Source organism: Doryrhamphus excisus, linkage group LG7 (assembly GCF_037039965.1).
Source record: "Doryrhamphus excisus strain RoL-2023G ecotype Guam linkage group LG7, RoL_Dexc_Guam_v1.1, whole genome shotgun sequence".
In the NCBI taxonomy this organism is placed as follows: Eukaryota; Metazoa; Chordata; class Actinopteri; order Syngnathiformes; family Syngnathidae; genus Doryrhamphus; species Doryrhamphus excisus.
This window is the reverse complement of record NC_136363.1, coordinates 18,755,696-18,782,649: the sequence shown is the minus strand read 5'-3', so window position 1 is coordinate 18,782,649 and position 26,954 is coordinate 18,755,696. Positions and strand designations below refer to the sequence as shown.

The window sequence follows — 26,954 nt, the reverse complement described above, 5'->3', positions numbered from 1 at the left end:
GACCGGAAGTCACGGCTTTATACTGTGTTTTAGAAGTTTTACTTTATTTTGAAAACGAGCGGAAGTTTACCTAGTTTTGACTCCGTCGTCATTTCCGGTGCATCCGTGTGAGCTGTCCAGCTCGCTGCCGGAGTGCCGCGGAGCAGAGCGGCCGAACACAGCTGATGAACGAGCGTAAGTAACCGTCGACGTTTTAGCATGTGAAAAATAACAGCTGACATCCAAAACAAATCAACCGCAACTATTATCCCGTGTTAGCTCAGCTAGCTCTGTTCTATTATCGGACGAGTATATGCTAACTCCCTAGCCGGGTAACATAACACTTTGCTGCAATGTCCGGTATTTTCAGGTTTAGAAGATACCTTCGCGCCAAAAGCATTGCTGCACGTGAGCTAGTAAAAAGCTTTTACCAAACCTGCCATTTAATACATTTGAAATATGATGTAAAAATGAATAATTTAAGTTAAACAGCTGCAACATGACTGCATTAATGACCTTGTTTCTAGTTTGTTGGTCATAATTAGCGTCTTTCAGCTACTAAATATGTACACGTTATGAAATTAAGGGCACTTTCTTATGCTAAGGTCTGTCAGAATAAGTGTGTGTGTCGTTTAATGTTTAAGTTAAATGATGTGTCAGGAGTTTCAAATGGCACATTTATGAAGGGACTTTGCTTTATGACCTTCAGGAACTTTGCCCTATAAAAGATGACTTGCTGTGTTATTTGTGCTACTTCTAAGTGAACTACCCCTTTTTTTTTATTTTGAAGCGCAAATATGTCAACAAGCTTGCTAGGCTCTGCCCTCCCACTTCCTGGTCACATGATTAATGAACACATAACCTCTCTCTGCAGCCATGTGATGTAAAGCGATGCTCGCTCGGCCACCATGGCCAGTGTCACGCTCAGGTACTTCTGCTACGGCTGCCTGGTCACCTCGGCCACCTGGTCTGTCATCCTTTTCCTGTACTTTACCATGGCGGCCGAGCCGGGCCAAAGCAGGACCCCTATTGGGCCACGGCATCAGAAGCTAGTACAGCGGAAGGCGGGGCGGCGTGCTTTGCCGGACGATGCCGGGCCGGAGATATCACCAGAGATGGGTGAGTGATTGTGTTGTTGATCGCAAGACATGGACTTCATGGGCGTATACGTAGGTATGATCTTCAACGAGGCCGACCAGGAAGTGAGAGACAGCGGCTACCATCAACACGCTTTTAACGTGCTCATCTCACAGCGTTTGGGTCCACACCGCCAGCTCCCTGACACCAGAGACGCGCGGTAACAAGCTAAGACGCTAACATCCTGTTGCCATTGTCGCGGGACCATGTGACATGCGTGTGTGTGTGTGTGTGCAGGTGTCGTGATGAGGCATACACTCGCAATCTACCGTCCGCCAGCGTGGTCATCTGCTTCTTCAATGAGGCGCTCTCCGCCCTCACCAGGACCATCCACAGCGTATTGGACCGCACCCCTGCTTATCTGCTGCATGAGATCATCCTTGTGGATGACCATAGCGAGCTTGGTAAGCACGCCGTAATAGTATTTTAACGCCATGCCCTCGCCGAACTCTGATTGGTGTCCGTGCAGAGGAGCTGAAGGCTGAGTTGGACGGTTACATCCGAGATGAGCTGAAGGGGAACGTCAAACTGGTGAGGAACGAGAAGAGGGAAGGACTCATCCGAGGACGAATGATAGGAGCCTCACACGCCACGGGTGTGTCCTCCATCGCTACGTAGGATAGAATATTCCCTTGAAGCCTACATCCTTAACCGTATGTGTCACAGGTGAGGTCCTGGTCTTCCTGGACAGCCACTGCGAGGTCAACCAGGCGTGGCTGCAGCCCCTGTTGGCGCCCATCAGGGCGGACCGTCACACAGTGGTGTGTCCTGTCATTGACATCATCTCAGCAGACACTCTGGCGTACTCTCCCTCCCCCATCGTCAGGGGCGGCTTCAATTGGGGGCTGCACTTTAAGTGGGACCCTGTTCCCGCCACCTACTTAGCCGGGCCCAGGGGCGCCATCACCCCCATCAGGTAAATTATATGACAGCTTTCTGAAGGGATTGGTCAGCATCATGTGACTGTTGCCGCCTTTTTCCCCCCACAGGTCTCCTACCATGGCAGGCGGTCTATTTGCGATGGACAGGAAGTACTTCAACGAGCTGGGGCAGTACGACGCCGGCATGGACATCTGGGGCGGAGAGAACCTGGAGATCTCATTTCGGGTGAGTGTTGTGTTTGAGGGAAGGGTCAGTGAAGGCGTCTTCATTTGACGTAACCCAACATGTGTCAGATTTGGATGTGCGGCGGGCAGCTGCTCATCATCCCGTGCTCCAGAGTGGGTCACATCTTCAGGAAGAGGCGCCCTTACGGCTCCCCGGGGGGTCACGACACCATGGCCCATAATTCCCTGCGCCTTGCTCACGTCTGGATGGATGACTACAAGGTACACGTCCACATTCACGTACAATTCCAGGTTAGACGCATCACTTCCTGTCTTTCCGAATCCTACAGGAGCAGTTCCTGTCTCTCCGTCCTGAGCTACGCCAACGCGGCTACGGTGACATCAGTGAGCGCGTGGCTTTGAGGAAGCGTCTTCAGTGCCAGTCCTTCCGCTGGTACCTGGACAACGTCTACCCCGAGATCAACAACAAGCAGCCGCAGCAGCTGCTGAGCAACAAAAGCCTGCGACGCCCCCGAGTCCTGCTGCGAGGACGGGTAGCCCTTTGACCTCTGAGCTGACTTAACTTCACTTCCTCTTCAAATGCAGTAAAAGATGAAACTTCCTGTTTCAGCTTCATAACCTAGCAACCGGGCGTTGCTTGGTGGCGCAGGGTCGAGCCAGCCAGAAGGGCGGCGCTGTTGTGCTGAGACCATGTGACCCCAGTGACCGTGAACAGGTGAAGCTTTTGTCTTGTGATGTCACAATGATGTCATCACTGACCGTGTGTGTGTGTGTGTGTGTGTGTGTGTGCAGGAGTGGGCCTACGACGAGGAGGGTCAGCTGGTTTTAGCAGGGCTTCTATGTCTGGACGTGTCGGAGGTCAGGACCTTCGAGCCCCCCAGGCTGATGAAGTGTCACGGCTCAGGAGGGTCCCAGCAGTGGAGCATGGGGGTGAGACGCACGAACGCTCAGCAACCTCCAGTCACACGTGACAATGTATGTGACATGTGTGTGTGTGTGTGTGTGTCCCACAGAAGTCGGAGCGAGTGTACCAAGTGTCGGTGGGTCAGTGTCTCTCTGCCGTACAGCCGCTGGGACCCAAAGGCTACGTTTCCATGGCAATATGTGACGCCTCACAAGCCCAACAGTGGGAGCTAGAGGGTGGAGCTTGAAGTCACATGACTAAGAGACAATCATCTAAAAAAAAAAAATTTTAACGTGATTTTAAAATTTAAACTCACGACTTTTTTTTTAAGACACACCCTCTGGGAGGTTTTTACAGAGGTCAAAAGGTCACAATCAAAGAGTATCCCTTTGATCACCGCAGACTTTGTATCCTTGTTTATCGGATATTTTAAACATGTAAATAAAGTTTCTTCTTTGAACTGTGGTTGGCTCAGGTGAGTTGTGATTTCATCGGACCTGCAGCTAACCCATCCGGAGCAGACCAGAGTCAACCGATGGGCGTCACACGGGTTAGGCCCCTCCCCCACTGATGCTACTGGCTTGTTTTGGTCACATGACCAACCTCTGCATTTGGTAAGTCACCAGTTACACTTATTCCTTCATCATGGTGTTCTCTTTTAAACAGTGTTTTAGATTTGGGGGCTGAGACAAATCTCTGTGTGTGTGTGTGTGTGTGTAAATGCACAAATAAGTGCACAAATGCAAGCGCACGCACACACATTAAGCAGTAAAGTGTCAATCCATCACACAATGTTTTGTCTAACACACACAGATCAATGCAGTTTGTTTCAATCCCTTAAACATGAATTGATGAGGTGTGTGTGTGCGTGCGTGTGTGTGTGTTAGCTGAGACTGTCTGAGATGTGAAAATCAATCTACATTAACACACACAAACGGTCTTGACTCTGCTGCCTGTAACTATGACAACAGTCATTATGGTTATAACATGACCACCTGATCCTACTTGTTTAATATTCTTCCTTTCATCTTCACCACTTCCTGTTCTGTGTGTGTGTGTGTGTGTGTGTGTTACTCAGTAAGTGGTGTGTGTTTCTTTGCCGGGAGACGATCAGCCGCTTGCACCAGATCAATGCAGGGAACATCTATAACTAGTCATTAGTGTGTGTGTGTGTGTGTGTGTGTGTGTGTGTGTGTGTGTGTGTGTGAATGGCGATGAACGAGGTGAAACAAGTAAGTAAAATCTTTTAAAATTTTTTGTCATAATTTTAAAAATCTTTCTTTCTGCATTCCTTTAGAATTATGCCAAGGAACTTCCTGACAAGGCACTTCTGACTAGCTTTGCATCACGATGATGTCATTCTTGATGCGTGCATGTGAAGGAGCGTTATTGATTAGCGCCTCAGCTGTCCACTAAATGAATTAGATAAGTGAAGCGTGGGCGTATGTGGCCCCCAAGGGCTCAATGAAGGGGGGGCGGTGCTCCTTGAAGGGGGCGGGGTCATCATTGTGAGCAGCAGTGGAAGAGCCTCCCCACACTGAAGAAGAGCAGGGAGAAGAACGCAGCACGGCATGGAGGGAAAGACACTTTTATTTTGAAATCTACTGCTCACATACCCCCCCACTAAAAAAAAGATGATACTCAACCTGATGAGGCTGTGGATCCTGGGCATTGTTGCGGTCAAGGTAGTCCACGGAGCACGGGTGATGAGTGGTGAGTTCAAATTCTTTTGCTGGAATCAGGTCAAGAGGTCATGAACATGTCACATGTTCAATACTGCGGCATTTTTAATTTCATATATGGGATTCATGTGTAGGTCTAGAATACATAGATCTATAATACACACACACACACACTAGAAGAAGAGTGTGTTGTAGAGCAAAGTGATGACGCTGCAGCTAATCACTTAATGTGTGTGCTGCTGCAAGAAGATCTGCAGTCTCTCTTTTTTGCGCTGATGATGTCACTCGTATTATCATGATGTCATCGCTGAGGTCAGATGTCTGTCCGACAGGTCAGACGGTATGTTTGGGCGAGGGCGTGCATCCCTGCTACAAGATGGCGTACTTCCATGACGTCTCGAGCCGCGTGGCCTTCAGGGAGGCCGAGCTGGCGTGTCACATGGACGGCGGCTCGCTGCTCAGCATCGAAAGTCCCTCCGAGCAGGAACACATCGAACACCTGCTGCAGGTAACATGGCCGGCACTTCACCCTCACCTCCTCTTCTTCATCTTTCTCACCGTGTCACCCGCCTACAGGAGTTGCGCTCGGGAGCAGGGGGTGGAACTGGAATAGCAGATGGAGACTTCTGGATCGGTCTGACTCGGGTGGACGGTGAGGACCAGAAAACTCCCAATGGCGTCACTTCCTGTCCGCAGCTCTACAGGTGGACCGATGGCAGCATGGCGTCTTTCAGGTAAGGACAAGAATTGCGGCACTACACACCTTTATGCTCAGCTCATGTAATATTGTCCACAGTATTGCAATTATTACTGTTAATACAGCACTTTATATATTTTATATATATATATATATTATATTATTTTAGGGATTTTTCCTTGTATTTTATTTTTATATTTTATATTTATTATAATTTTAATATTATTAAATGTATATGATTATTAAATTTATAATATTTTATATAATATATATTTTTTAAACATGTATTATGTAATGCCATCATAATATTATAGATGTCGTAAATGAATTTTCATAGTAAATGAAATCCATCAAATTCATAAAAACCCCTATTAAAAAAAATCTGTATAATTTTCTAAATAATTGCCCTCATTTATTCTATATTTTTAAATTTTTGTAAAATAGTTTTAATAATTTTATGTTCATTAAAAAAACGATGGTGATACAGGAACTGGTATTTTGACGAGCCATCCTGTGGTGGAGAATCCTGTGTTGTCATGTACCACCAGCCGACAGCACTTCCTGGAGTGGGCGGGGCCTATCTCTACCAGTGGAATGATGACCGGTGCACCATGAAGCACAACTTCATCTGCAAATACCCACCAGGTACCTACCATCATCTTTTATTCAATTTTTACACATCTTTTATGTCTCAACCAATCACGTTCGCTTGTTGATGTCAGAGCGCCACCTTGGGGAGGAACATAGTAACACAGCTGAGGGGCAAGGCACCGGTAAGACAAAATACTTAAGAGTATATTAAAATATTATAAGTAGAATAATACCTTATGTGTGTACAGAAGCAACACAGGGTAGTGGTGAGCTGCTTCCACCTCAGGTCACCTTGGCTGGAACTTCAGGTAAACACACCTGAGTCAGCGAGAAGGGTTTCCATGGCAACCACTCATCATGTTGTCTCTTAAAAGGCACATTGCTGCTCTATGTCATCATCCCCACCATTCCGCTCATGCTGCTCATCCTGGTGGCTGCTGGGAGTTGTTGTTTCCACGTGCTCAGCAGAAGGTGATTGATTGATTGATCACACACTGTGTGTGTGTATGACTGTGATCATACTTTGGCTCCTCCCACAGCTCATCCCGCACCAAGGTGGCTGTGAGACAATCCAATCTGTGGATCTCCAAGGCGCCCAAAGCTGACGTCATCGAGGCGTGACATCATCCGACTATCAATGCCGCCGCCGAACACGCTTTGAACCAATCAAGTGAATGGAGGTGGAGTCTGTGCTAATCAATCAAAACTAGTGACGAGTGAAGGTGACATTTTTTATTTTATTTATTTGATCTTTATCGATCAGTAAGACAGCACATTAAGCTAACGTTTTATGTACGTCCTGACATGGTTTGTTATTGATCAGCAAGAGATAAGTGGTGTCTTCATTAAAACATTCAGTGCTTCAGCCAATCAGCTTCCTGAGTTTTCAACTGTTAGGTGAAAAAAATAATCTTTGGAATTCAAGCAAAAAGTTGCAACAACTTTAAGCATCACTGAGTGTACAGGAAGTAAGGGAGTTTAAGTCAGGGGGCGTAGCCGCATCACTCGCTACGATCTCTTCCTGTTTGCAGCTAACAACAACATCCCCATCGAGGTCGTCAAACAGCACGGGCATGTCTTCGTCTTCGCGCGGCTTCCCTACGCCATGCATCCGCTTCTTGTGCTGCTGCAGGTTGCCTTGGCGATTGAAACGTGCGTGGCAAATGTCGCAGCCGAAAGGTCGCTCGCCCGTGTGGATGATGATATGCCGAGCCAGCTGCGACCGGCACTTCTTATCCTTGCCGCAGATATGACAGATGAACGTCTGTGGCGGGCGGGCGCCGTCATGGTGGACAACTCGTCGGTGTCTCTTGAGGTGGCTGAGGCGTCGGAAGCGTCGGGTGCACATGTCGCAGGCGTGGGGTCGCTCGTCGCTGTGCACGGCGGCGTGGTTGGCCAGCAGGGACTGGAACTTAAACACCTTGCTGCACATGGAACACGGGAATATTTTTGGCGTGCGTGGGCTCCGCTGGGCCGCCGCCCTCGGTCCGACTTTCAGGTGCACGCGTATGTGGTGCTGCTTTAGGCAGGCGGCACGCACAAACCGACGCAGACACAAGCCACAGTGGAAGGGTTTGTCGCCCGTGTGGACACGGGCGTGGGTGGTGAGGAGCGCTTCGGTCTTGAACCTCCTGCCGCACACTTCGCAAGGCATCCCTTCCGCAGAAGTGCCATTCTCGCCGCCGTCGGGATGGAGGAGGAGCTTGTGGCGCTCCAGCTGGGACTGGCGACAGAACTTGCGTCCGCAGACGTCGCACAGGTGCGGGCGCTCGTCCGTATGCGTTTGCAGGTGAGCGGCCAGCTGCGACCGGAACTTGAACTCCTTGCCGCAGAAGTCGCAGAGCAGTGAGCCGGATCGCCGCGTCTGCTCGCCGCTGTCCTCGTGCACTGTCTTCTTGTGGTGCTCCAGGTCGTTGATGCGCATGTAGGCCTTGGGGCACAGGTCGCAGCTGTGAGGTTTGACCCCTAAGTGGATGACCTCGTGCGTCTTGAGCGCCGACCTGCAGCGGAACGTCTTTCCGCACACGTCGCAAAGCCAAGTCTGCTTCGGACGATGCTTCTCCCGCCTGGCGACGCCGTCCGGGTGTACGTGACTGACATGATGTCGCAGATTATCACGCCGATTGAAGCGCAGCTCGCACAGGTGACACGCAAACGGTTTCTCGCCCGTGTGGATAAACGAATGTCGGGCCAGGCTGGACTTGTTCTTCATCACTTGTCCGCACACGTCGCACACGCTGCTTTCGTCCTCCAGCTTCACCACCGCTAACACGCCTGGCGAGAAGACAAGACACGCCACGCCATTGGGGGGGGCTGCAGCTGGAGTTCAAAGTTCAACACCACTTCCTCACCTGCCTCGGATGGCGTCTGCGTGGTTTCTTCCTCTGCTGCCATATCACTAGATGGGACCTCGGTCGGCGTCAGTAGGTCTTCTCGCCACTTTGGAGGACGCCGTATCCTCTGCGGTCGCGTGCTGGACAGCTGCGGCGAGGTACAGGACGGGACGGGGAGTGATGGTGTCTGCTGTTTGATGCCATTTCGAATGACTTTACTCCTGCGCACTTCCCCGCCATTTTGTCTGTCAGATTGAAGCGCTGAACACTGAACCGGCACGCCAGATGCACCTGCGAGCGAGGACGCAAGGATGTTTAAAAGGAAGTAAGTTGACGGATTTGAGTACCCGTGTGATGTGTCTCACCTGTGTGTCGCCAGCCGAGCTGCTGAGTCAGCAGGTCCACCTGGATGGCGACATCCCGACTCTCAACGGCATCGATCTGACAGGCCACCTCGCTGGTCCAGCCCACTTGAGGCTCCCACTGGCAGGCCACCTCCTTCCATCGCATCACCTCCTCGTCTCTCATGTGGAGGATGCACAGCTCGTCTCCTCCAGGAGAACAGCAGATACCAATACTCAACCTTAAAATATTTTATTTTGCTTTAACATGTTCTAAAACATACACTATACACAAAAGTATGTATTAATTTATGTATGAAAGACACAGACAAAAATTCAAGACACTTGAACGCATCATGACAATGTCCATAAACCCATCATTTGGAACGCTGAATCCACGTCACGTTGTATCACGTGACCCTAAATCGTTTTACTCTCACCGTATAAACTTAAAATGTGATTCGAGAATTTGAAAGCGTTGAAAAATCATAATAATACATTAACTTGTTTAGCGCTTTCATATCTAATCTAGTCAAAACCGAACCGCTACTTAGAAAACAACACAATGGCTTCAAAGTAGTGTAAAACGTCACCTGTAAGCTAACTCCATGCTAACAGCAGCATCCGTTTGAAAGAAGAAAGCAATAATACGAAGATGAAAGACATATTTACCTCTTTAATAAGCAGCCGGACGACGTAGGACGGCAAAATATTAAAACTCTCAATATTAGAATCACAAATAATTGAAAATATTGCCCCAAACTAAGAAATCTTGCATGGAGGACACCAGGCCACACCGGAAGCGTTCTTCTTCTTCATTCCGGAAATGTAGTCTTTCAAGTTGGTACTTGCGCCCCCATGCGGAGACAAACTGGATAACAATGGACAAAAGAGAGAGAGAAAATGTACTTAACTTCATCTTATTTAAACTATAACTTTATATTTGAATATTTGTACGACTTCTACGAGCTTCTTGACTACACACGTGGCTTTTGTTATATCTCCCTCTAGTGGTGAAAAAAAAGAACTGCCGGTATTAGTCTACATGATAAGGTGTGGCAACAGGAAGTTAAAGGTGCTCGTGTTGGATGATTGGCAGATGATGTGATCCACTTGGAGCTAACAGCTGGTCTCCCAGTATCAGCACGCGGAGCAGGAACAGTCCAGGCTGCAGTCGTCATGACAACAGAAACGGTAGTCATAGTAACAGTAGTAGTCCCATATCTCCTCCGGTCCAAAGCTGCATCTTGCACTCCTGTCTGTCACTTGATGGTTGTGAACGCTACTTCCTGTCACGCAGTTTGTGGACTCTCAGCAACTCTTTTTTCTTCTGTGGATGTTTTTAAGCCGTGAGGACGTACTCGGAACTTAAGTGTGGGACCGATGAAGATGATGGCGAGCGGCGCAGAGAAGGAGCAAGAGGAGGAAGATAGGAGGAAGAGGAGGAGGCCGCTCAGACTCCTGGTGCCTGTGAGTGACACATGACAACTGTTTTAAAACTCTGCAAGGTTCCGAGTGGCTAGATGTTGACTTGGCTGTTTACTACACGGCATTCCCGGGAACTAAAGGGGCGTGGTCTTGTTAGATCGGATAGGTCACATGTCACATTTGGTGGGAAGCGCTGGTGTGTGTGTTCTTTTGGTGACAACATCAACATGCTGACTCTGTGAGAACAAACATGTCAGAGTTCAAAGGTCATACTTAACAGGTCAGAAATGGTAAACACCATCAGCACCTGTGCCACCATCAACAACATAATCTGCCCTCCATCTTGTCTGACAGGCGACTGTTTGTTGTGCAGTCACCGCGTTCTTATCTCATCTTTTTGACCCTGAAAGCGTCCTGCAGGGAGATGTCAGGAGCCCTCCTCCGTACATGGTGGGGGTCGCTCACAGCCGGTTTTGACATCGCTGATGAACTTTTTTGACTTGAATGCGTACGCCGGACTTAAACAAAATACATGCAAACACACATTGTGGTAGCAGCTTGCGTGGGATTGGGTCTGGTGGACCAATCAGATGAAGACGGTGAGAGAGAAGTGAGAGTGATATGAAGAGAGATGAACACTCGACGGCAGACTGACGACAAGAAGGTAACCTTTTTTTTTTTACATCATCAGTTAAGACTTTCGATGGCTTCCCTTTAGTTGACTTTCTAGGCTCTCATGGTATCTTCTCATATTGTGGTATCATTGACTATAGACTCATGTTATCATTAAATATCATTTAACAAGAAAACTACAAAAAATTACCATAATTTTACAAAAATAAAGTCAAAATATTGAAAAAAAAGTTGTAACCTATTGAGAAAAAGTGGTAATTTTATGAGAATAATGCAATATTACTAAAAAGAATACACAAAAATATTAAATAAATACATAATGTATTTAAATGTAATGAAAAACAAAGAATAAAATTATAATTTTAACACCAGATGCGGAAAAATATATAATGTTATGAGAATAAAAATATTAAAAAGAAAAGGCCTCACAGCTAGGAGACCCGAGTTCGATTCCACCCTCTGTAATCTCTGTGTGGAGTTTGCATGTTCTCCAAAAACATGCTAGGTTAATTAGCGACTCTAAATTGTCCATAGGTATGAATGTGAGTGTGAATGGTTGTTTGTCTATATGTGCCCTGTGATTGGCTGGCTGGCCACCAGTCCAGGGTGTACCCCGCCTCTCGCATGAAGACAGCTGGGATAGGCTCCAGCGGTAGAAAATGAATGAATGAATGACCAAAAGAAAGATGTCGCGGACTCACCCTGCCACAAAAACGTCCATTTTGTTTTTGTGATGCACCAAGCACGTGTGACCTTTCACCTTTGGATGTTGACATGACACTCCTAAATTCCTTTGTTAGGATCTCAGCGTGTTTGGAATGTCTTTCCTGGACGAGAGGGACAAAGTCCTGAAGGTAAAAGTACTTTTAACAATGATGTCATTAATTAGCTGGTCATGTGACCAGGTTGTGTCGTGTCCTCTCGACCTTCAGGGGGACCCCAGCCCCACCAGGAGCCTCTTCCACCGGGTTAGCAGACCAAGCAGTCCCCGCTCGGCTCCGGCAGCAAGCTCCGCCTCCAGGACGAGTCCCACCTCAGCGAAGAGCAGCTTCCCCTTCCAGGCTGCAGAGTCTCCGCCCAAACCTCTACGCAGGTGACCACATATGTGATTGACAGCTGACGGCATCATGAAATATCCTGAGAAATTATGTTTGTGTTAGGTTGAGCTTCAGTGGGATCTTCAGGTCAGCCTCCAGGGAATCAAACCAGCAACCATCTCCCTCCCCCATTAGTATGAAACTGTTCTCACGCAACAAGAGGAGCAAGGCGAGAGGTGTGTGTTTGAAGCCGATGGTCATGTGACCACTCACATTTATTTCCAATCTCTTCCTCCGTCCATTCCCAACCAGCCTACACCATCTCCTCCCCACCTCCTCCTCCTGCTCCGTCTCCTCCTGCTTTCCATCTGGAGACGTACCTGACGGAACCGAGGCGTCCAGAAACCAGGAGGCTGCGTTCCTTCTCCTCACCTCCTGACACCGGGCAACACTTCTCCTCCTCTTGTCGGCTACCACCAACAGTTCTGGTTTCACAATCACTTCAGGTGTGAAAGCTACACTCTAAAATGGCGAATTTGTGACATATACAGTAAGTCTGCTTTTATTGTGAAAACCGGATATAGCATATGTGTGTTTACGCTCTTATTGCAAAAACCCGGATGTAGTCAATGTTAGGTCGTATACCTTGACTCCACCTGACACGGAGCCACGATCTTTACCGACAAGTGACGAGGCGTTTTAGCGGCATATCAGCTCCACTGAGCCGGGTGGAGAGTGAAGATGGAGCCGTGAGCTTTTTTTTTTTTACCGTCATTACATCTTTTAAAGCAAACGTTGACGTGAGAGGTCTTAAAAAGAAGATACATAGAGAGAAAATGAACGACGACTGTGAGGTTGGTGCTAGCTAACGTCACTTTATCAGTGATGACTCGCATGCTAAATAGTAGCATTCCTCTTATGTAATGCTATTATGATATTATTCATAAGAAGGAAATGTTGCCAGTATAACGTCACAGTGTGTAAGATCGAGTTTTTTTAAAAAAAAAAGAGCACGACTTGATTTAATCAGTGGGTGGCGAGGACATCCTAGCAGCACCGGAAGATCACAGCACTTCCCAAACATCCAGTCTGCTAGCGCCTCTGATGTTGTTCCTATTCTTTTCACACTTTATGTCGAATCAAGATGTAAACTAAAAATGTTAATACTCAAGCAGGTGGAGGTTTCTGGTGAGTCAGAGCGCCGCCCCCCGGACGGCGACGATGGCGGTAAGATTGGTCATTGAATATGTAGCTAATTTATCAACATGTCTATGAAAGCGTGCGTCTGTGTCTTCTTAGCGTGTGCCGACTCCGAGAGGGACATCTATATGCGCTTCATGAAGTGTCACAAGTGTTACGACATCATTCCCACCAGCTCCAAATTGGTCGTCTTTGACACCACGCTACAGGTGACACCTGCCACTCACGTTGACACCAGACTGACTTAACAGGTTGGTGACGCGTGACAGACCTGTCATGATACATGACTGACACTTGAGGGACACTTGACAGGTACATGACTGACACATAACTGACAGATGACTGACATGTGATTGGCGGATGAGTGACACTTGACAGGTACATGACTGACACATAACTGATGGATGACTGACATGTGATTGGCAGATTAGTGACACTTGACAGATACATGACTGACACGTAACTGATGGATGACTGACATGTGATTGGCGGATGAGTGACACTTGACAGGTACATGACTGACACGTAACTGATGGATGACTGACACGTGATTGGCAGATGAGTGACATTTGACAGGTACATGACTGACACATAACTGATGGATGACTGACATGTGATTGGCAGATGAGTGACACTTGACAGGTACATGACTGACACGTAACTGACCGATGACTGATGGATGACTGACACGTGATTGGCGGATGAGTGACACTTGACAGGTACATGACTGACACGTAACTGATGGATGACTGACATGTGATTGGCGGATGAGTGACACTTGACCGATACATGACTGACATGTGATTGGCGGATGAGTGACACTTGACAGGTACATGACTGACACATAACTGATGGATGACGGACATGTGATTGGCAGATGAGTGACACTTGACAGGTACATGACTGACACATAACTGACCGATGACTGATGGATGACTGACACGTGATTGGCGGATGAGTGACACTTGACAGGTACATGACTGACACGTGATTGGCGGATGAGTGACAAGTCACTGATGGATGACTGACATGTGATTGGCGGATGAGTGACACTTGACCGATACATGACTGACATGTGATTGGCAGATTAGTGACACTTGACAGATACATGACTGACACGTAACTGATGGATGACTGACATGTGATTGGCAGATGATTGGTACCTGACTGACACGTAACTGACTGATGACTGATAGATGACTGACACGTGATTGGCGGATGAGTGACACTTGACAGGTACATGACTGACACGTAACTGATGGATGACTGACATGTGATTGGTGGATTAGTCACACTTGACAGGTACATGACTGACACGTAACTGACCGATGACTGACAAGTCACTGATGGATGACTGACATGTGATTGGCGGATGAGTCACATTTGACAGGTACATGACTGACACGTGATTGGCGGATGAGTGACAAGTCACTGATGGATGACTGACATGTGATTGGCGGATGAGTCACACTTGACAGGTACATGACTGACACGGGATTGGCGGATGAGTGACAAGTCACTGATGGATGACTGACACGTGATTGGCGGATGAGTGACACTTGACAGATACATGACTGACACGTAACTGATGGATGACGGACATGTGATTGGCGGATGAGTGACACTTGACAGGTACATGACTGACACGTAACTGACGATGACTGACGTGATTGGCAGATGAGTGACACTTGACAGGTACATGACTGACACGTAACTGATGGATGACTGACATGTGATTGATGAATGAGTGACACTTGACAGGTACATGACTGACACGTAACTGACGATGACTGACGTGATTGGCAGATGAGTAACACTTGACAGGTACATGACTGACACGTAACTGATGGATGACTGACATGTGATTGGCGTATTAGTCACACTTGACAGGTACATGACTGACACGTAACTGATGGATGACTGACAAGTGATTGGCGTATTAGTCACACTTGACAGGTACATGACTGACACATAACTGACCGATGACTGACAAGTCACTGATGGATGACTGACACATGTGATTGGCTCATGAATGACACTTGACTGACAGCTGTATCCACGTTTGTGTTGCAGGTGAAGAAAGCCTTCTTCGCTCTGGTAGCGAATGGAGTGCGAGCTGCTCCTTTGTGGGAAACGAAGAAGCAAAGTTTTGTTGGTAAGCACACACACACACACACACACACACACACACATTGTGTCAACACACTGTGTTGTTGTCTCTTTCAGGAATGTTGACGATCACAGACTTCATCAACATCCTCACCAGATACTACAAATCCCCTATGGTAACACACACACACACACACACACACACACACACACATGACTGCAACAACTAATAAGTGTGTTTTATTTCAGGTTCAGATTTACGAGCTAGAAGAACACAAGATAGAGACCTGGAGAGGTTGGTGTCTTTATCTAGTATTTCTATTTCTATGTGTAGAATGCTGACTTTGGTCCATGTTGATAGAACTGTACCTTCAAGAGACCTTCAAACCTCTGGTCCACATTTCACCTGATGCCAGGTAGCCCTATATCTCTATGTGTGTGTGTGTGTGTGTGTGTGTGAAGGACATCTTCATAAGTGTTCTTCTTCAGTATTTTCGAAGCAGTGTCGTCGTTAATCCGCAACAAGATACATCGTCTTCCAGTCATCGATCCTCTGAGCGGCAACGCGCTCTACATCCTGACCCATAAGAGGATCCTCAAGTTCCTGCAGCTTTTTGTGAGTATTGCACCTGTCTTACCAGCAGAGGGCAGCATTGTATTCTACTCATGTTTTCTTTTTAATAACATAAATACGCCCCCCGGTCGAGTGGTTAGCACGCAGACCTCACAGCTAGGAGGACCAGGGTTCAATTCCACCCTCGGCCATCTCTGTGTGGAGTTTGCATGTTCTCCCCGTGCATGCGTGGGTTTTCTCCGGGTACTCCGGTTTCCTCCCACATTCCAAAAACATGCTAGGTTAATTAGCGACTCCAAATTTGTCCATAGGTATGAATGTGAGTGTGAATGGTTGTTTGTCTATATGTGCCCTGTGATTGGCTGGCTGGCGACCAGTCCAGGGTGTACCCCGCCTCTCGCCCGAAGACAGCTGGGATAGACTCCAGCATCCACCGCGACCCTCATGAGGAAAAAGCGGTAGAAAATGAATGAAAATACGCCCCCTGCTGGTCAGGTGTGTGAGATGCCCATGCCTGGCTTCATGAAGAAGACATTGGAGGAACTTCACGTGGGAACTTACGACAATATCGCCTTCATCCACCCGGACACGCCCCTCATCACCGCTCTTTCCGTCTTCACGCATCGCAGAGTCTCCGCCCTACCCGTTGTCAATCACCATGGTAACCACCAAACTGATATCTCATGCTTTTTGTGTCCTTCTACACCCTCATGTCATATTTTGTGTATACGCAGGTCAAGTAGTGGACATCTACTCCAAGTTTGACGTCATTGTGAGTAAAGTGTTATGATGCTGGCGAAGACAAGACTCCATTGGCGAACTTTTTTTTTTTCTCAGAATCTGGCCGCCGAGAAGACATACAACGACTTGGACGTGACGGTGACGCAGGCGTTGAGACACAGGTCGCAGTACTTTGAAGGCGTCATGAAGTGCAACAGGATGGAGACGCTGGAGACCATCGTGGACCGTATCGTAAAAGCCGAGGTGACTTCGCCTTTCGAATGTTTGTCCTTCAGAAACAGGAAGTAGACTCACGCTAAGCGTCCACTTCCGTGTTCAGGTTCACAGGCTGGTCGTCGTCGATGAAGAGTCTCGAATTGTTGGCATTGTGTCATTATCGGACATCCTTCAAGCGCTCATTCTAACTCCTGCTGGTGAACAACATCCTCTTAACAGGCCTCCTTTATATTGTGTGTTGTCATGGTGACGATGTTTGTTGTGTTCAGGTGTGCTCAGGAATGAGGACGCTTTCCCGTCTCACACTGCTTTGGATTCTACAAACCAGGACCAGGACCTTGAGGAAGACCAGGAGCAGACTGACTACAGGGCCAAAAATGCTAACTGCCAGCAGGGGGAGACAGAGAGAGAGGAGGAGATGACAGACGGAGGAGATCACGGGGAGGCGGTGACAGAGAAAGAATTGAGTGTAGAGGAGGTGACGGAGGTAGTTGAAGATGTAAAGGGTGAGGAGGTGACAAAAGAAGGGAGCCAGGAGGAGGTGATAGAAGAAGAAGAAGGGCACGGAGTGATGCCGGAGGAGGAGACAGGAGAAGGAAAAGGAGGGAGTGATGAGGAGGTAACGGAAGAAGGGGGAGACAAGGGTGAGGAGGTGACTGAGGCAGGAGATGCGAGGATAGTGGAGAAAGTGGAGGAGGGAGGAGAGGAAATGACGGAGGAGACTGACGACCTGACAGAGGATGTGACACAAGAAGGAAGGAGGGGGGAGGAGGAGTCAGAGGAGGTAACAGAGGGAGGAGGGGAAGAGAAGCAGGATGAGGAAGATGGGGAGGAAGTGACGCAAGAAGGAGACGAGGAGGTGACGGAGGGAGTAGAAGAAGAGGAAGATAAGGGGGAGGAGTTGTGACATCATCAGTTGAGGTGAACTTTGAGTGACAGATGATTGACCCGCCCTCTGGGAATGTTGTCTCACTAAGCGTTAATGACAACAGGCAGCTGTTTTTAAAGAACAACATAGCATAGCGGCTAATTAGTCTGGTGTATATGTATATTTATAAATCATACACAAAATATTTTAATATATGAAATCATATATAACTTTGTTGCTATGGAACACGTGAACAATCAGGAAGTTAGCGGTTTGATGTTAAGTCAGTGAAAACGATGATGTCTTTTATGATGTTTCTATTCGTATTAATCTAGATTTTATTCTCTTGGCTATCCTTGTCGTGCACATTCACTTCTCGAAAGCTGCTGGCGGCCCTTTTTGTTACCCACAATGCAACTGAAATGCGAAGAACACAACCATTAAATATCACAACAATTTATTATTCACTTATATCCACATACAAAAATCTAAATAATTCATTTCCCTTGTTCCATTTTTGTGTGTGACAAAACTACATTCATGTTGGCACTGAGTAGAGGAAGAGAAGTACGCACACGCACACACACATTCACACTTTAATACAATACGAAGTTTTTTTTTGTTTCATCTCTAAAAAGTACAATTTAAAAATATGTAATAACTCCTACTTTCCACATGAATCATCTACGTCACAGTCCATCAGTTCACAAACATCCACTTTACAACAGGAAGTGCACATTGTTGAACGTTCCATTATAACAGTAATATATTCTGGAGTTTTTGAGCGCCAAGATGGCGGCCGTCTGCATGCCGTAGTCATCAGCGCTGCAGGAAGCCCCTATGTGATGAGGTGCACTTGTATGCGTCAAGATCAGTATTGTTTTTGCCGTCACTGCCTAACTGCTAACAAAGCTACATGCTACATGACAGTGGAGGGGGAACGCTTCATCAAACATTAGCAGCACACGTAGTTTTTATGAGGTCACAACCTGGTAAATAACCTGTTTGTGTGTCATTTTACTAAAAAAAATAATAATTATTGCAGATTTTGTGATGTTTTGATCAGGACGACACACAAGGAGCAGGAGAGGAGCATGAAGAGGGATTATAACTTTTTACAGTGTGGATCACTTTTCAATTAAAACGAAAATAAATAACACGTACAAAATTCATCTGAGGTATTTCTGCTGTACTGAGGTTCACATTGTTGTGTTTTAATAAATGCACATTAAAAAGGAACACGGTCCAGTATTTATCTCGGAATCTTCAAAGAGTTGGCCTGGTTCTGTGGGAGCAGACCCTTTTAAGTGTTAAACATGAGGAAACGAGGTAGACATAAAGTGGTCAGGTGACTGATGACCTTTAACCTTTCACCCTGACTGATGAGTTGTCAAAAGAAGGAACAACACAATGGCAGTGTGTGTGTGTGTATATTATATATATATGTATATATATATAGAAAAAACAGCCAGTAGGCTTTAAGCACCCTCAGATAAGTCCCGCCCTCCTATTTCACAGTCTGGTAGCCCCGCCTTCCACACCGAGTTTACCTGAGAAGTTTTGTCGCTGTCAGCCAATCAATCGTTATGTATGTAGCATGACCCCGCCCACTTCAGACTTTTACAACCAGTCAAAATGGACCTTTCGCGAAGCCACATTCTCCCCGTCAAATCCCAGACGAGCACCGAAAAGGCTGTTCCGGCGGCGCTTGATTTAATTCAATGGACGCTGTTACAGGTTTGTATATTTTTTTTTTGCTATTTTGCTGTCAGTGAAATCCCACCAAAATCAACATTCCAAGGTAAGAAATGTAGTTATTATCCCGAAAACGGTAAAGAGTAAAGTTGTGGAGCTAACTGGAGTAAAACTAGCTAGTATGTTATGTGTTAGCTAGTTAGCTAACGTTTGCTAGCTTTACAACTGAATGTCGTGTCTCATATATAGTAGGTATATTTAACTTTAAATGTAGCCTTGCCAAGCTTTAACGTTGTTCTCTGACTCCTTTTGTGTGTTAGTTTACATTTGTTTTGGCATCTTTATCTCTTGTGCATTACTTCCGGGTGCCAACTGACGAATCACGAGTAAAGATGTGAAGCTAACTGGAGTAAAACTAGCTAGTACATTTTGTTATGTGTTAGCTAGTTGGTTAACGTTAGCTATCTTTGTACAACTGAATGCCGTGTCTCATATATAGTAGGTTATATTTTACTTTTTTAAAGTAAATGGAGACTTGCCAAGCTTTAACGTTGTTCTTTTACTCCTTTGTGTGTTAGTTTACATTTGTTTTGGCATTTTTATCGCTTGTGCATTACTTCCGGGTCTCAACTGACGAATCACGAGTAAAGATGTGAAGCTAACTGGAGTAAAACTAACTAGTACATATTGTTATGTGTTAGCTAGTTGGCTAACTTTTTTACAACTGAATGTCGTGTCTCATATATAGTAGGTTATATTTTACTTTTTAAAAGTAAATGGAGACTTGCCAAGCTTCAACGTTGTTCTCTGACTCCTTTGCGTGTTAGTTTACATTTGTTTTGGCATCTTTATCTCTTGTGCATTTACTTCCTGGTGTCATCTGAAGAGCCTAACAACTGTAACTGCAGGGCGGGGCTTGGTAAAAGGTAAATGCAGCATCACTGTGACATCACTTCCTGTTTAAGAGTTAGAACTGTCACTCTGAGGTGTTGCTGGTGCTGGTTGCTAGGCAACGAGGCTGCATGTAGACACCCACGTCAGAGACAGGAGAAAAAGAAAAGAAAACGCTGAGGTACCTGGAGATCATTCACTGAGTCGGACCTGAACAGGTGTATGTGTGTCTAGTGTTGCTGCTCACATGGTGGACTCTTTGGCCGGGAGGTCCATATTGGTTACCATTGCAACTGGAGGGACAGACGACAACGAGGAGGAGGAGGAGGTGGGTGGGGCTACGCAAGTGAGACGACTCACTTGACCCATGCGTTCGTGGACGCAGCCGGCCGATAGTCGGGCCTCAGCGTCGTGGTCCCAACATTCCGACACTGTTTCGCACACATGGTAGAGACCCTGAAATGGGCGGAGTTAACAAATGTATTAGTGGAGGTAGTGAGGTGGTACTTCGTCTGTAAGACATTGTGATACTTTTCATGAATACTCACATTGTGTTTCAGCCAAACGTCTTTGAAGGCCGGCCTCAGCTTCTTGTGGACGACAACTTCCTGAAGGTCCTCCAGTGACGGATGCTGACCCACTTCCTCCTCAAACGGCAGCAGGTACTCGCCTGCTGGGCCTAACAAACACACTTTAATGCGACTTGCTTTTCATTGAATGCATGTTGTGGGCGGAGCTTACCATCGGCGGCTTTGCAGCGTGTCAGCAGCTCCCACAGGACTAGACCCAAAGCATACATGTCGATCCTCAGAAAGGCGTCCCGCTGGAAGTTGATGGCGCCTTCTAGAACCTCAGGAGCCATGTAGCGCCATGTCCCCACCTGTGCATATGCACACATTTTAGTGACGAGCTCTTCCTGTTTGAGGGCGGGCGTCTCACCTGTCCGTGCGTCTCTCCGGGCGGCGTTCCTGACTCAAAGGGCACCGCGAGGCCGAAATCTCCGATGACGGCGGTGAGGTCTGAACGCAACAGGATGTTCTTGCTCTTGAAGTCCCTGATGCACATTCAGACAAAAGTCAAAGGTCATGCATGCCAGGATGGTTTGGAGCAAAGGTGATGGGGCACACCTGTGGGCGATGGCGGGTTTGGCTCCTTCGCCTTTGATTCGAGGTACATCTTCGTGCAGGTACGCCAGACCGCACGCCATGGACCCCCCGATGTGACACAACTCCAACCAGCTGATGACGTTCGCCTTCAGGAAATCGCACAACGAACCCTGCGGGACATTTGCCAACGCCTGTCAGTGCCTTTGTTACAACTTCGTCACCTGTTCTCCCACCGCCGCCCACCCTCACCCGCTCATGGAACTCTGTGATGAGCCACAGTTCCGCCTCCAGATGGCGTCCTCGCTGCTCGGCGCCGATGAACCTCAGAATGTTTTCATGCTTCATTCCTGCGGTGGTGAACACCTCTCGCTCATTCTGCCAGGACCTTTTGTTCTGTAAGATGACATCTCTGCATGAACCCGCATGTGACAAACCTGCACAACGCATGGCGTTCCACCTACCTGGATAGGGAACACCTTGACAGCCACAAAGTCGTTCATTATTTGGGCCTTCCAGACACAGCCAAAGCGCCCCCTGGCTTTCACCTCAAGCAACTGCAGCGGCTTAAGCGCTGGCAGGGGGGAGGCAGGCGGAGGAACAGGGTCCTGGAGGACAAACGCATGCTTTTATTTTGAAGAAGCTGCGACTACCACATTTTATGCTTGAATGTGTATGTACCTCTGTGATGTCCACGTGTCCATAAGGAGGTTTACGGTGGTGGTACATCCAAACGGTGGCGAGCAGAATGACTGACAGCATGGTGACGGGCAGCAGGCAGTAAAAGATGACTTGTAACACGCCGATGCTTGGGACAGGAGCCTGGATGACTGAAGTACATACATACAATTGTATTGTACTGAGCTACGACACCCATACACGCAGGTGCGTATGGCGACACACTCACGTGGGGCGGCAGCATCGGGCAGGTGTGTGAACTTGCGGTTACACATGTTTCCCTCACAGCAACAGAAGAAGACCTGAGGACTCTCCTCTGTGGACACGCACTCCTCACTGGACAAGAGTCACATCACGGCCACCATTAAGACACGCCCCGGAACGCTATTTTTAGCCACTCCCACAACATCCTGCCCTGTGCATTTTACCGGTCGTAGCAGTTGAAGTCGTCAAGCCAGCATCCTTTCTTCACCAGCTCAATGGCACCCGACTCGTTGGTCCAGGAGGCGTAACAGTGCGAGCGCTTGTCGGCGTCGCCCTCGCAGCGCTCCACGCCGCTCTGGTTGGTCTGCTCCATCTCGTAGTTGACGTTGTAGTAGAGGCATTCTCTAGTGGGGGCGTGGCCAGCCGTAAGACCTGTGGGTGTCAATGCAACATGGCAATATTAAATCAAGTCAATAAAGTCAACATTTCTGTAGCAAGTCATCACCAATCAATCAATCAATCAACGCCACAGGTCAATGTCATATTGTTACCAAGTCCCAAAAAGGTACAGGTCATGAAATCAAAATTAAGTCAAGTCAAACGTTAAGAACAAGTCAAGTGAATGTATGTTTGTTATTAGATATTGCTAACAATGGCTAATGTTGTAATTAATTAGCTATTCATGTTTAATGTTGGCATTGAATTAACACTAGCTAACAACGTTTAATGTTAGCAGTAATGCTAACTAACAGTGGTTAATGTTGGAATTAATGCTAGCTATTAATGTTTGTAATGTTAATGAATTAATGCTAGCTAACATTTCATGTTAGAAGTAATGCTAGCTATTAATGTTTAATGTCGGAATTCATGCTAGCTAACAATAGCAATAGCTAAAGACATTGAAGTTTATGCTAGCAAACAACTTTTCATGTCGAAATTGCCAATGAACGCTAGACAAGTTTCCCACGACCTTTGACCCCCGCACAGACAACACAGCTGAGCGGACGGGATCGCCACGGCGACAGCTGCCGTCTCGCCACCACAATGACATCACACATCTGCACTGTGTGAACGTGGGCGACCTCTGACCCGTGCCATGGAGCAACATGCAAATGAGCAACTTTATCATGCAAAGCAGCTGCACATCGCAAAGGTCATAGGTCACAGGCAGGCACGTCTTAAGTATGTGTGCATATATTAGGCAGGTCATAGGTCAACGTGAAATGCAAAGACATGTGATGAGTTTGTAGAGGAACCCTCTGGAACACATGAATGAGCCCACGCCCCCCCCCAACCCACCCCATCCCTCCACGTCCACCACTCCAAACCACATTGTGTGCAAAAAAAAAAACACCCCCGCCCCCCCTAAACAACTCCATCTGTCACATCTACACAAACTTGTTGTTGTAGCACATAGCTAACAAGCTAGCATCATCGATCACATCAACTACTGATCACTTCCGGTGCACGTGTGGATTATTACATAGGGATTGTTGGTGTTCGCCCAGGCACGTGCAGACAATAGCTCCTGAGGAATAGTGCTGGTGGTTCTGATGGTGGTTCAATACGAGCCACACACACACACACACACACACACCCCAAAATATTCCCTCTGCTTCCCAAACCTTTGTTCAACATTCTGCACACACATACATATACACATACACATTCACGCACACAAACGGAACCACGAGAACAATGAGCATAACCCGTGCTGTACCAACCTGCACTCAAAGTTCCCATCAGGAGAATCATCAAAGCTCGGTTCCGCCGCCTCATCTTCCTCTCCACCACTGGAACACACTTCCAGACGCGCGCGTGTGTGTGTATGCGTGTTTGTGTGTGTGTGTGTGCACGCGCGTATCCTAGTCTGCTCCTTCTGCAGACCCTCACGCGTTACGGGAGGCAAGTTCTCGCCCTTTGGGGGTCCATCCGGTTCCTTCGGTTCCGGTCCGGACTGGACTGGAGGCCTTGACTGCACCCCTCACGGCCCACCAGCCCGCACGCTCCCTCTTCGAGTGTTACGCGCTCAGTGGCCAGGGTTGCTGGGGACAAACGGACCGGAAGTTAGTCAAGCTCAACGACAGTGCATACAGTTACTTCCGTTTTCAAAGTAAAGCTCACAGTCACCTTACTTGACGTTCAATGAGAGTACAAGTAAGGCTAAATGTTTATTAGCATGTTGACAGCTGAGCGGGACAAGCGTTTCCAATGCTAAATGTTTATTAAAAAAGTGGGGCTATTGCTGAATGTTTTTAGCATGCTCAAATTTTAATAGCATGTGCACTCACATGTGAACATGATAGTAAACATTTAGCATTAGCCTCATTTGTTTATATATTCATAAGCATTTTGAACATGCTAATAATCAGCATGTTTCACTCCCTATTGGTATGCTAATAAGCGAGACTATTGCTAAATGTTTATCAGACAATAGCACAATTGTACTTTTGTCGAAACTAAGTGGTTTAGTATGTAAAAATCAAGCTTATTGAGAACCTTTTCAGGAAGTCGGTCCCTCCTTTCGCTAATTTCCATCTGGAATTCCCAGGTAACCCGGTTTGCGGAATTGCAAGTGTCGGATTAGAGTGTGGGGTAATAATTATACATGTAATTTGTTTGCTTGTTTTTTCTCATTTCTTTTGGGATCTAATTATCTCTTAAGAAGCAGCGTAAGCAGTTGCACATGCACATCCATGTCAGCGGAATGCTACAACATCAAAGCAGCTTCCATACACACACACACACACACACACGGCGGTCAGATAGGGACAATGGCAGCCCCTCCCATTTTGTGTTCATGCTATACATCACACATGTGGATTAGTCTCTGCAGTGCATGTCTCCTCATGTGAACCCTCTTCATTCTGCCGCATTACACACACACACACACACACACACACACACACACTGCGGCTATTGCTGAGCAGATAAGTAAATGATCACAAATGGAGGTAAACCTTTGCACATGAAAAGGGAGGAGGCCTGATGTGCTTGAGAGGCCAAGATGACCAGTTGCAGTTACAGAAAATCCTCGATTTCGACATTGAATCACACCTCAGGGCAACCGCTTTGCAAATACGTGATTATTTCTGTTGTGTTTTGAGCATCATTCACATGACGAGGCTGTGGTTTGGCAGTTCCAGCTGTTTGCAATGACGGTTCTGTTTCATGCCGTGGCTTTGGCGCCCCCTGCAGGCTTTTCAACGGGTGACTTCTGACTGCGATGTATCAGTCACTCCAACAGGTGGCGGTGTTGGCGGTAAGACACCAGGACAGACGAAGAAGTCCCGTCTCCGACAACTCATGCTACTTATGCTAAACTCACAACAATGTCTTGGGTTAAAGCTGCGTCTAAAATCGAGGACGATGTTTTTGACGAAACCGCGGACGAACTTGAAGTTTCGAGTAAAGAATGGGAGTCCAGTATGAAGAAAAGAATCAGGGTAAGAAGCTATACTTTACGTTCACTTTGCTAGCTGCTTCGCTAGCATTGCTAACGTAGCATCCCTCTTGTAAACAGTAGATGTAGTTTGACTATTATTTATACATATATTTAATATTTATGTGTTATATTTGATTTCTGACATGATTTTGCTGCCGGTTAGGATGGTTATGTGGACGGTGCTGATGCCGGGGAAGATGCTTCACTGTCTGTGGGCTTCAGAGAAGGCTTCAGGGAAGGAGCGGCTAGGACTGTGGCTGTTGGTCGACTTCGAGGAATTATAAGGTAAATGTTACTGGTTTCACTGACTTTTAATCAAAACATTATTGGCTAGCTCTCTAAGCCTCGAAAACATAGATAATTCTTTAGAGGAGTGGAGGCACGTACCAACTCTGAGAGGAGGGGGGGGAGAGGTAGCATTTTCTGATTACATTACAATAAATACAAAATGGTGGCGTCATACCTTGTGAAGGTAACTGAAATAAAAACAATAATGCACAAATGATCACATTTCGACGGCATCACACACACACACACGTCCCACATCACACTTCTGTCTTGCATCACATCACAGTGCGATTGGAAGCTGGTACCAAATCCAGCATCCAGACCAGCTCGTCCCCGTCTCGATCAAAGACCTCCTGCAGCGTGTGTCACAGCACGAACGATCTATCGTAGAGCAAGTCAAGAAAGAAATGGAGATCTCGCATCCTAGCGTGGACGACGTGTCGGAGAACATGGAGGACCTGGAGGTGGTGCAGCAGGCGGGCCCAGCAGAGGGCTGCCGCAAAAGCGACTGCTGCAAGCGAACAGAACAAATGGACACAGAGTCTCATCTCAGGTCACAAACGTCGCATTCCGCGTGTAACACAAACTCAACCGCTTGTGGAGGTGGCTTCAGTGAGCTGCTGCAGCGATGCAGGGATCTCGTTTTGGAGATGGGACTGCCTTTGGAGCTGATGGAGCACATAGAAGAACTGAAGAACCTTTAATTCTTGTTATGTACAATGGTAAATAATATATATTTGGGCCCATATTGTTAATATATTTAGCCACTTTTGTATCCAAATATAGAACTGTAAAGTGATTTATAAATCTTTTATAAAGAATATTAAAATCACACTGTTGCACAACACCTGAGTCTTGTGTCTGTGCAGTTCTTAGACTTACACAATTTACACAAAACTACACAATTTAACTGTAAATTCCGTCCACTGAAAGTATAAACTGTATAAAACTAGTCAAAGATCCTCAAAATGACAGGAGTGCTCTGCTGTTTTTTTTTAAGGACCAACTGCAAAAAAGCTAGTTTAACATCCTTTATATTTTTATGGAGGAACTTAACAAAGATCCTCTATATACAGAACTGCTGCTGTTTGGTTAATAATAATAATTTACACA

At 46.9% G+C, this 26,954-nt stretch overlaps 6 protein-coding genes across 8 annotated transcripts; 4 read left to right on the top strand and 2 right to left on the bottom strand.

The window, feature by feature from the left end:
• The first annotated feature begins 61 nt into the window (after nt 1–61).
• Nucleotides 62–3,552, top strand: galnt11 (UDP-N-acetyl-alpha-D-galactosamine:polypeptide N-acetylgalactosaminyltransferase 11 (GalNAc-T11)). Its single transcript, XM_058059692.2, has 12 exons — nt 62–174; nt 854–1,098; nt 1,153–1,276; nt 1,354–1,520; nt 1,586–1,711; nt 1,783–2,032; nt 2,106–2,223; nt 2,292–2,444; nt 2,513–2,716; nt 2,794–2,898; nt 2,976–3,113; nt 3,197–3,552. Exons 2-12 carry the CDS (start codon nt 888–890, stop codon nt 3,332–3,334), a joined length of 1,734 nt encoding a protein of 577 aa, XP_057915675.2. The 5' UTR covers nt 62–174; nt 854–887; the 3' UTR covers nt 3,335–3,552.
• Nucleotides 3,553–3,572: 20 nt separating this feature from the next.
• On the top strand, nt 3,573–7,040 carry chodl (chondrolectin). 3 transcript variants are annotated; one of them, XM_058059726.2, is made up of 8 exons: nt 3,573–3,701; nt 5,102–5,277; nt 5,346–5,503; nt 5,954–6,111; nt 6,189–6,239; nt 6,306–6,365; nt 6,432–6,528; nt 6,597–7,040. In XM_058059726.2, exons 2-8 carry the CDS (start codon nt 5,146–5,148, stop codon nt 6,676–6,678), a joined length of 738 nt encoding a protein of 245 aa, XP_057915709.2. In that variant the 5' UTR covers nt 3,573–3,701; nt 5,102–5,145; the 3' UTR covers nt 6,679–7,040. The 3 variants fall into 3 exon arrangements, with proteins under 3 accessions (XP_057915709.2, XP_078648445.1, XP_057915708.2); XM_078792319.1 differs by lacking the exon at nt 3,573–3,701 and adding an exon at nt 4,310–4,319; XM_058059725.2 differs by lacking the exon at nt 3,573–3,701 and adding an exon at nt 4,358–4,800.
• Nucleotides 6,758–9,566, bottom strand: LOC131108589 (zinc finger Y-chromosomal protein 1-like). Its single transcript, XM_058059689.2, has 4 exons — nt 9,404–9,566; nt 8,756–8,941; nt 8,409–8,681; nt 6,758–8,331 (listed from the first exon to the last, which is right to left on the bottom strand). Exons 2-4 carry the CDS (start codon nt 8,916–8,918, stop codon nt 7,001–7,003), a joined length of 1,767 nt encoding a protein of 588 aa, XP_057915672.2. The 5' UTR covers nt 8,919–8,941; nt 9,404–9,566; the 3' UTR covers nt 6,758–7,000.
• A 497-nt stretch (nt 9,567–10,063) lies between these two features.
• LOC131108584 (5'-AMP-activated protein kinase subunit gamma-2-like) lies at nt 10,064–22,648 on the top strand. Its single transcript, XM_078792317.1, has 20 exons — nt 10,064–10,201; nt 11,593–11,646; nt 11,698–11,885; nt 11,953–12,065; nt 12,142–12,335; nt 13,002–13,056; nt 13,129–13,238; nt 15,103–15,184; nt 15,256–15,314; nt 15,388–15,433; nt 15,500–15,554; nt 15,628–15,754; nt 16,208–16,373; nt 16,447–16,484; nt 16,550–16,696; nt 16,773–16,866; nt 16,939–19,274; nt 20,684–20,785; nt 21,049–22,111; nt 22,193–22,648. The coding sequence occupies exons 1-17, from the start codon at nt 10,115–10,117 to the stop codon at nt 17,574–17,576; spliced, it is 2,253 nt and encodes a 750-aa protein (XP_078648443.1). The 5' UTR covers nt 10,064–10,114; the 3' UTR covers nt 17,577–19,274; nt 20,684–20,785; nt 21,049–22,111; nt 22,193–22,648.
• LOC131108591 (activin receptor type-2B-like) lies at nt 17,934–24,144 on the bottom strand. The gene is made up of 11 exons (XM_058059693.2): nt 23,833–24,144; nt 22,333–22,540; nt 22,134–22,240; nt 21,908–22,056; nt 21,691–21,834; nt 21,479–21,622; nt 21,251–21,399; nt 21,063–21,177; nt 20,865–21,003; nt 20,672–20,802; nt 17,934–20,579 (listed from the first exon to the last, which is right to left on the bottom strand). The coding sequence occupies exons 1-11, from the start codon at nt 23,885–23,887 to the stop codon at nt 20,367–20,369; spliced, it is 1,554 nt and encodes a 517-aa protein (XP_057915676.2). The 5' UTR covers nt 23,888–24,144; the 3' UTR covers nt 17,934–20,366.
• Nucleotides 24,145–25,226: 1,082 nt separating this feature from the next.
• otulina (OTU deubiquitinase with linear linkage specificity a) lies at nt 25,227–26,641 on the top strand. Its single transcript, XM_058059764.2, has 3 exons — nt 25,227–25,554; nt 25,717–25,838; nt 26,128–26,641. The coding sequence occupies exons 1-3, from the start codon at nt 25,441–25,443 to the stop codon at nt 26,543–26,545; spliced, it is 654 nt and encodes a 217-aa protein (XP_057915747.2). The 5' UTR covers nt 25,227–25,440; the 3' UTR covers nt 26,546–26,641.
• The last annotated feature ends 313 nt before the right edge of the window (nt 26,642–26,954 follow it).

Coding starts and splice junctions, on each gene's coding strand:
- galnt11 (XM_058059692.2), top strand. CDS start 888: ATGGCCAGTGTCACGCTCAGGTACTTCTGCTACGGCTGCCTGGTCACC. Junction 1,277..1,353: donor CCTGACACCAGAGACGCGCG/GTAACAAGCTAA, acceptor GTGTGTGTGCAG/GTGTCGTGATGAGGCATACA. Junction 1,712..1,782: donor AGGAGCCTCACACGCCACGG/GTGTGTCCTCCA, acceptor TATGTGTCACAG/GTGAGGTCCTGGTCTTCCTG.
- chodl (XM_058059725.2), top strand. CDS start 4,722: ATGATACTCAACCTGATGAGGCTGTGGATCCTGGGCATTGTTGCGGTC. Junction 6,112..6,188: donor CATCTGCAAATACCCACCAG/GTACCTACCATC, acceptor TGTTGATGTCAG/AGCGCCACCTTGGGGAGGAA. Junction 6,366..6,431: donor CACCTTGGCTGGAACTTCAG/GTAAACACACCT, acceptor GTCTCTTAAAAG/GCACATTGCTGCTCTATGTC.
- LOC131108589 (XM_058059689.2), bottom strand. CDS start 8,918: ATGAGAGACGAGGAGGTGATGCGATGGAAGGAGGTGGCCTGCCAGTGG. Junction 8,682..8,755: donor GCTCGGCTGGCGACACACAG/GTGAGACACATC, acceptor CCTCGCTCGCAG/GTGCATCTGGCGTGCCGGTT. Junction 8,332..8,408: donor GCAGACGCCATCCGAGGCAG/GTGAGGAAGTGG, acceptor TCTTCTCGCCAG/GCGTGTTAGCGGTGGTGAAG.
- LOC131108584 (XM_078792317.1), top strand. CDS start 10,115: ATGAAGATGATGGCGAGCGGCGCAGAGAAGGAGCAAGAGGAGGAAGAT. Junction 10,202..11,592: donor CGCTCAGACTCCTGGTGCCT/GTGAGTGACACA, acceptor TTCCTTTGTTAG/GATCTCAGCGTGTTTGGAAT. Junction 15,755..16,207: donor TCAAGTTCCTGCAGCTTTTT/GTGAGTATTGCA, acceptor CCTGCTGGTCAG/GTGTGTGAGATGCCCATGCC.
- LOC131108591 (XM_058059693.2), bottom strand. CDS start 23,887: ATGAGGCGGCGGAACCGAGCTTTGATGATTCTCCTGATGGGAACTTTG. Junction 22,241..22,332: donor GACTTCAACTGCTACGACCG/GTAAAATGCACA, acceptor ACTCTTGTCCAG/TGAGGAGTGCGTGTCCACAG. Junction 21,400..21,478: donor TCACAGAGTTCCATGAGCGG/GTGAGGGTGGGC, acceptor AATGTCCCGCAG/GGTTCGTTGTGCGATTTCCT.
- otulina (XM_058059764.2), top strand. CDS start 25,441: ATGTCTTGGGTTAAAGCTGCGTCTAAAATCGAGGACGATGTTTTTGAC. Junction 25,555..25,716: donor GTATGAAGAAAAGAATCAGG/GTAAGAAGCTAT, acceptor GCTGCCGGTTAG/GATGGTTATGTGGACGGTGC. Junction 25,839..26,127: donor CGACTTCGAGGAATTATAAG/GTAAATGTTACT, acceptor ATCACATCACAG/TGCGATTGGAAGCTGGTACC.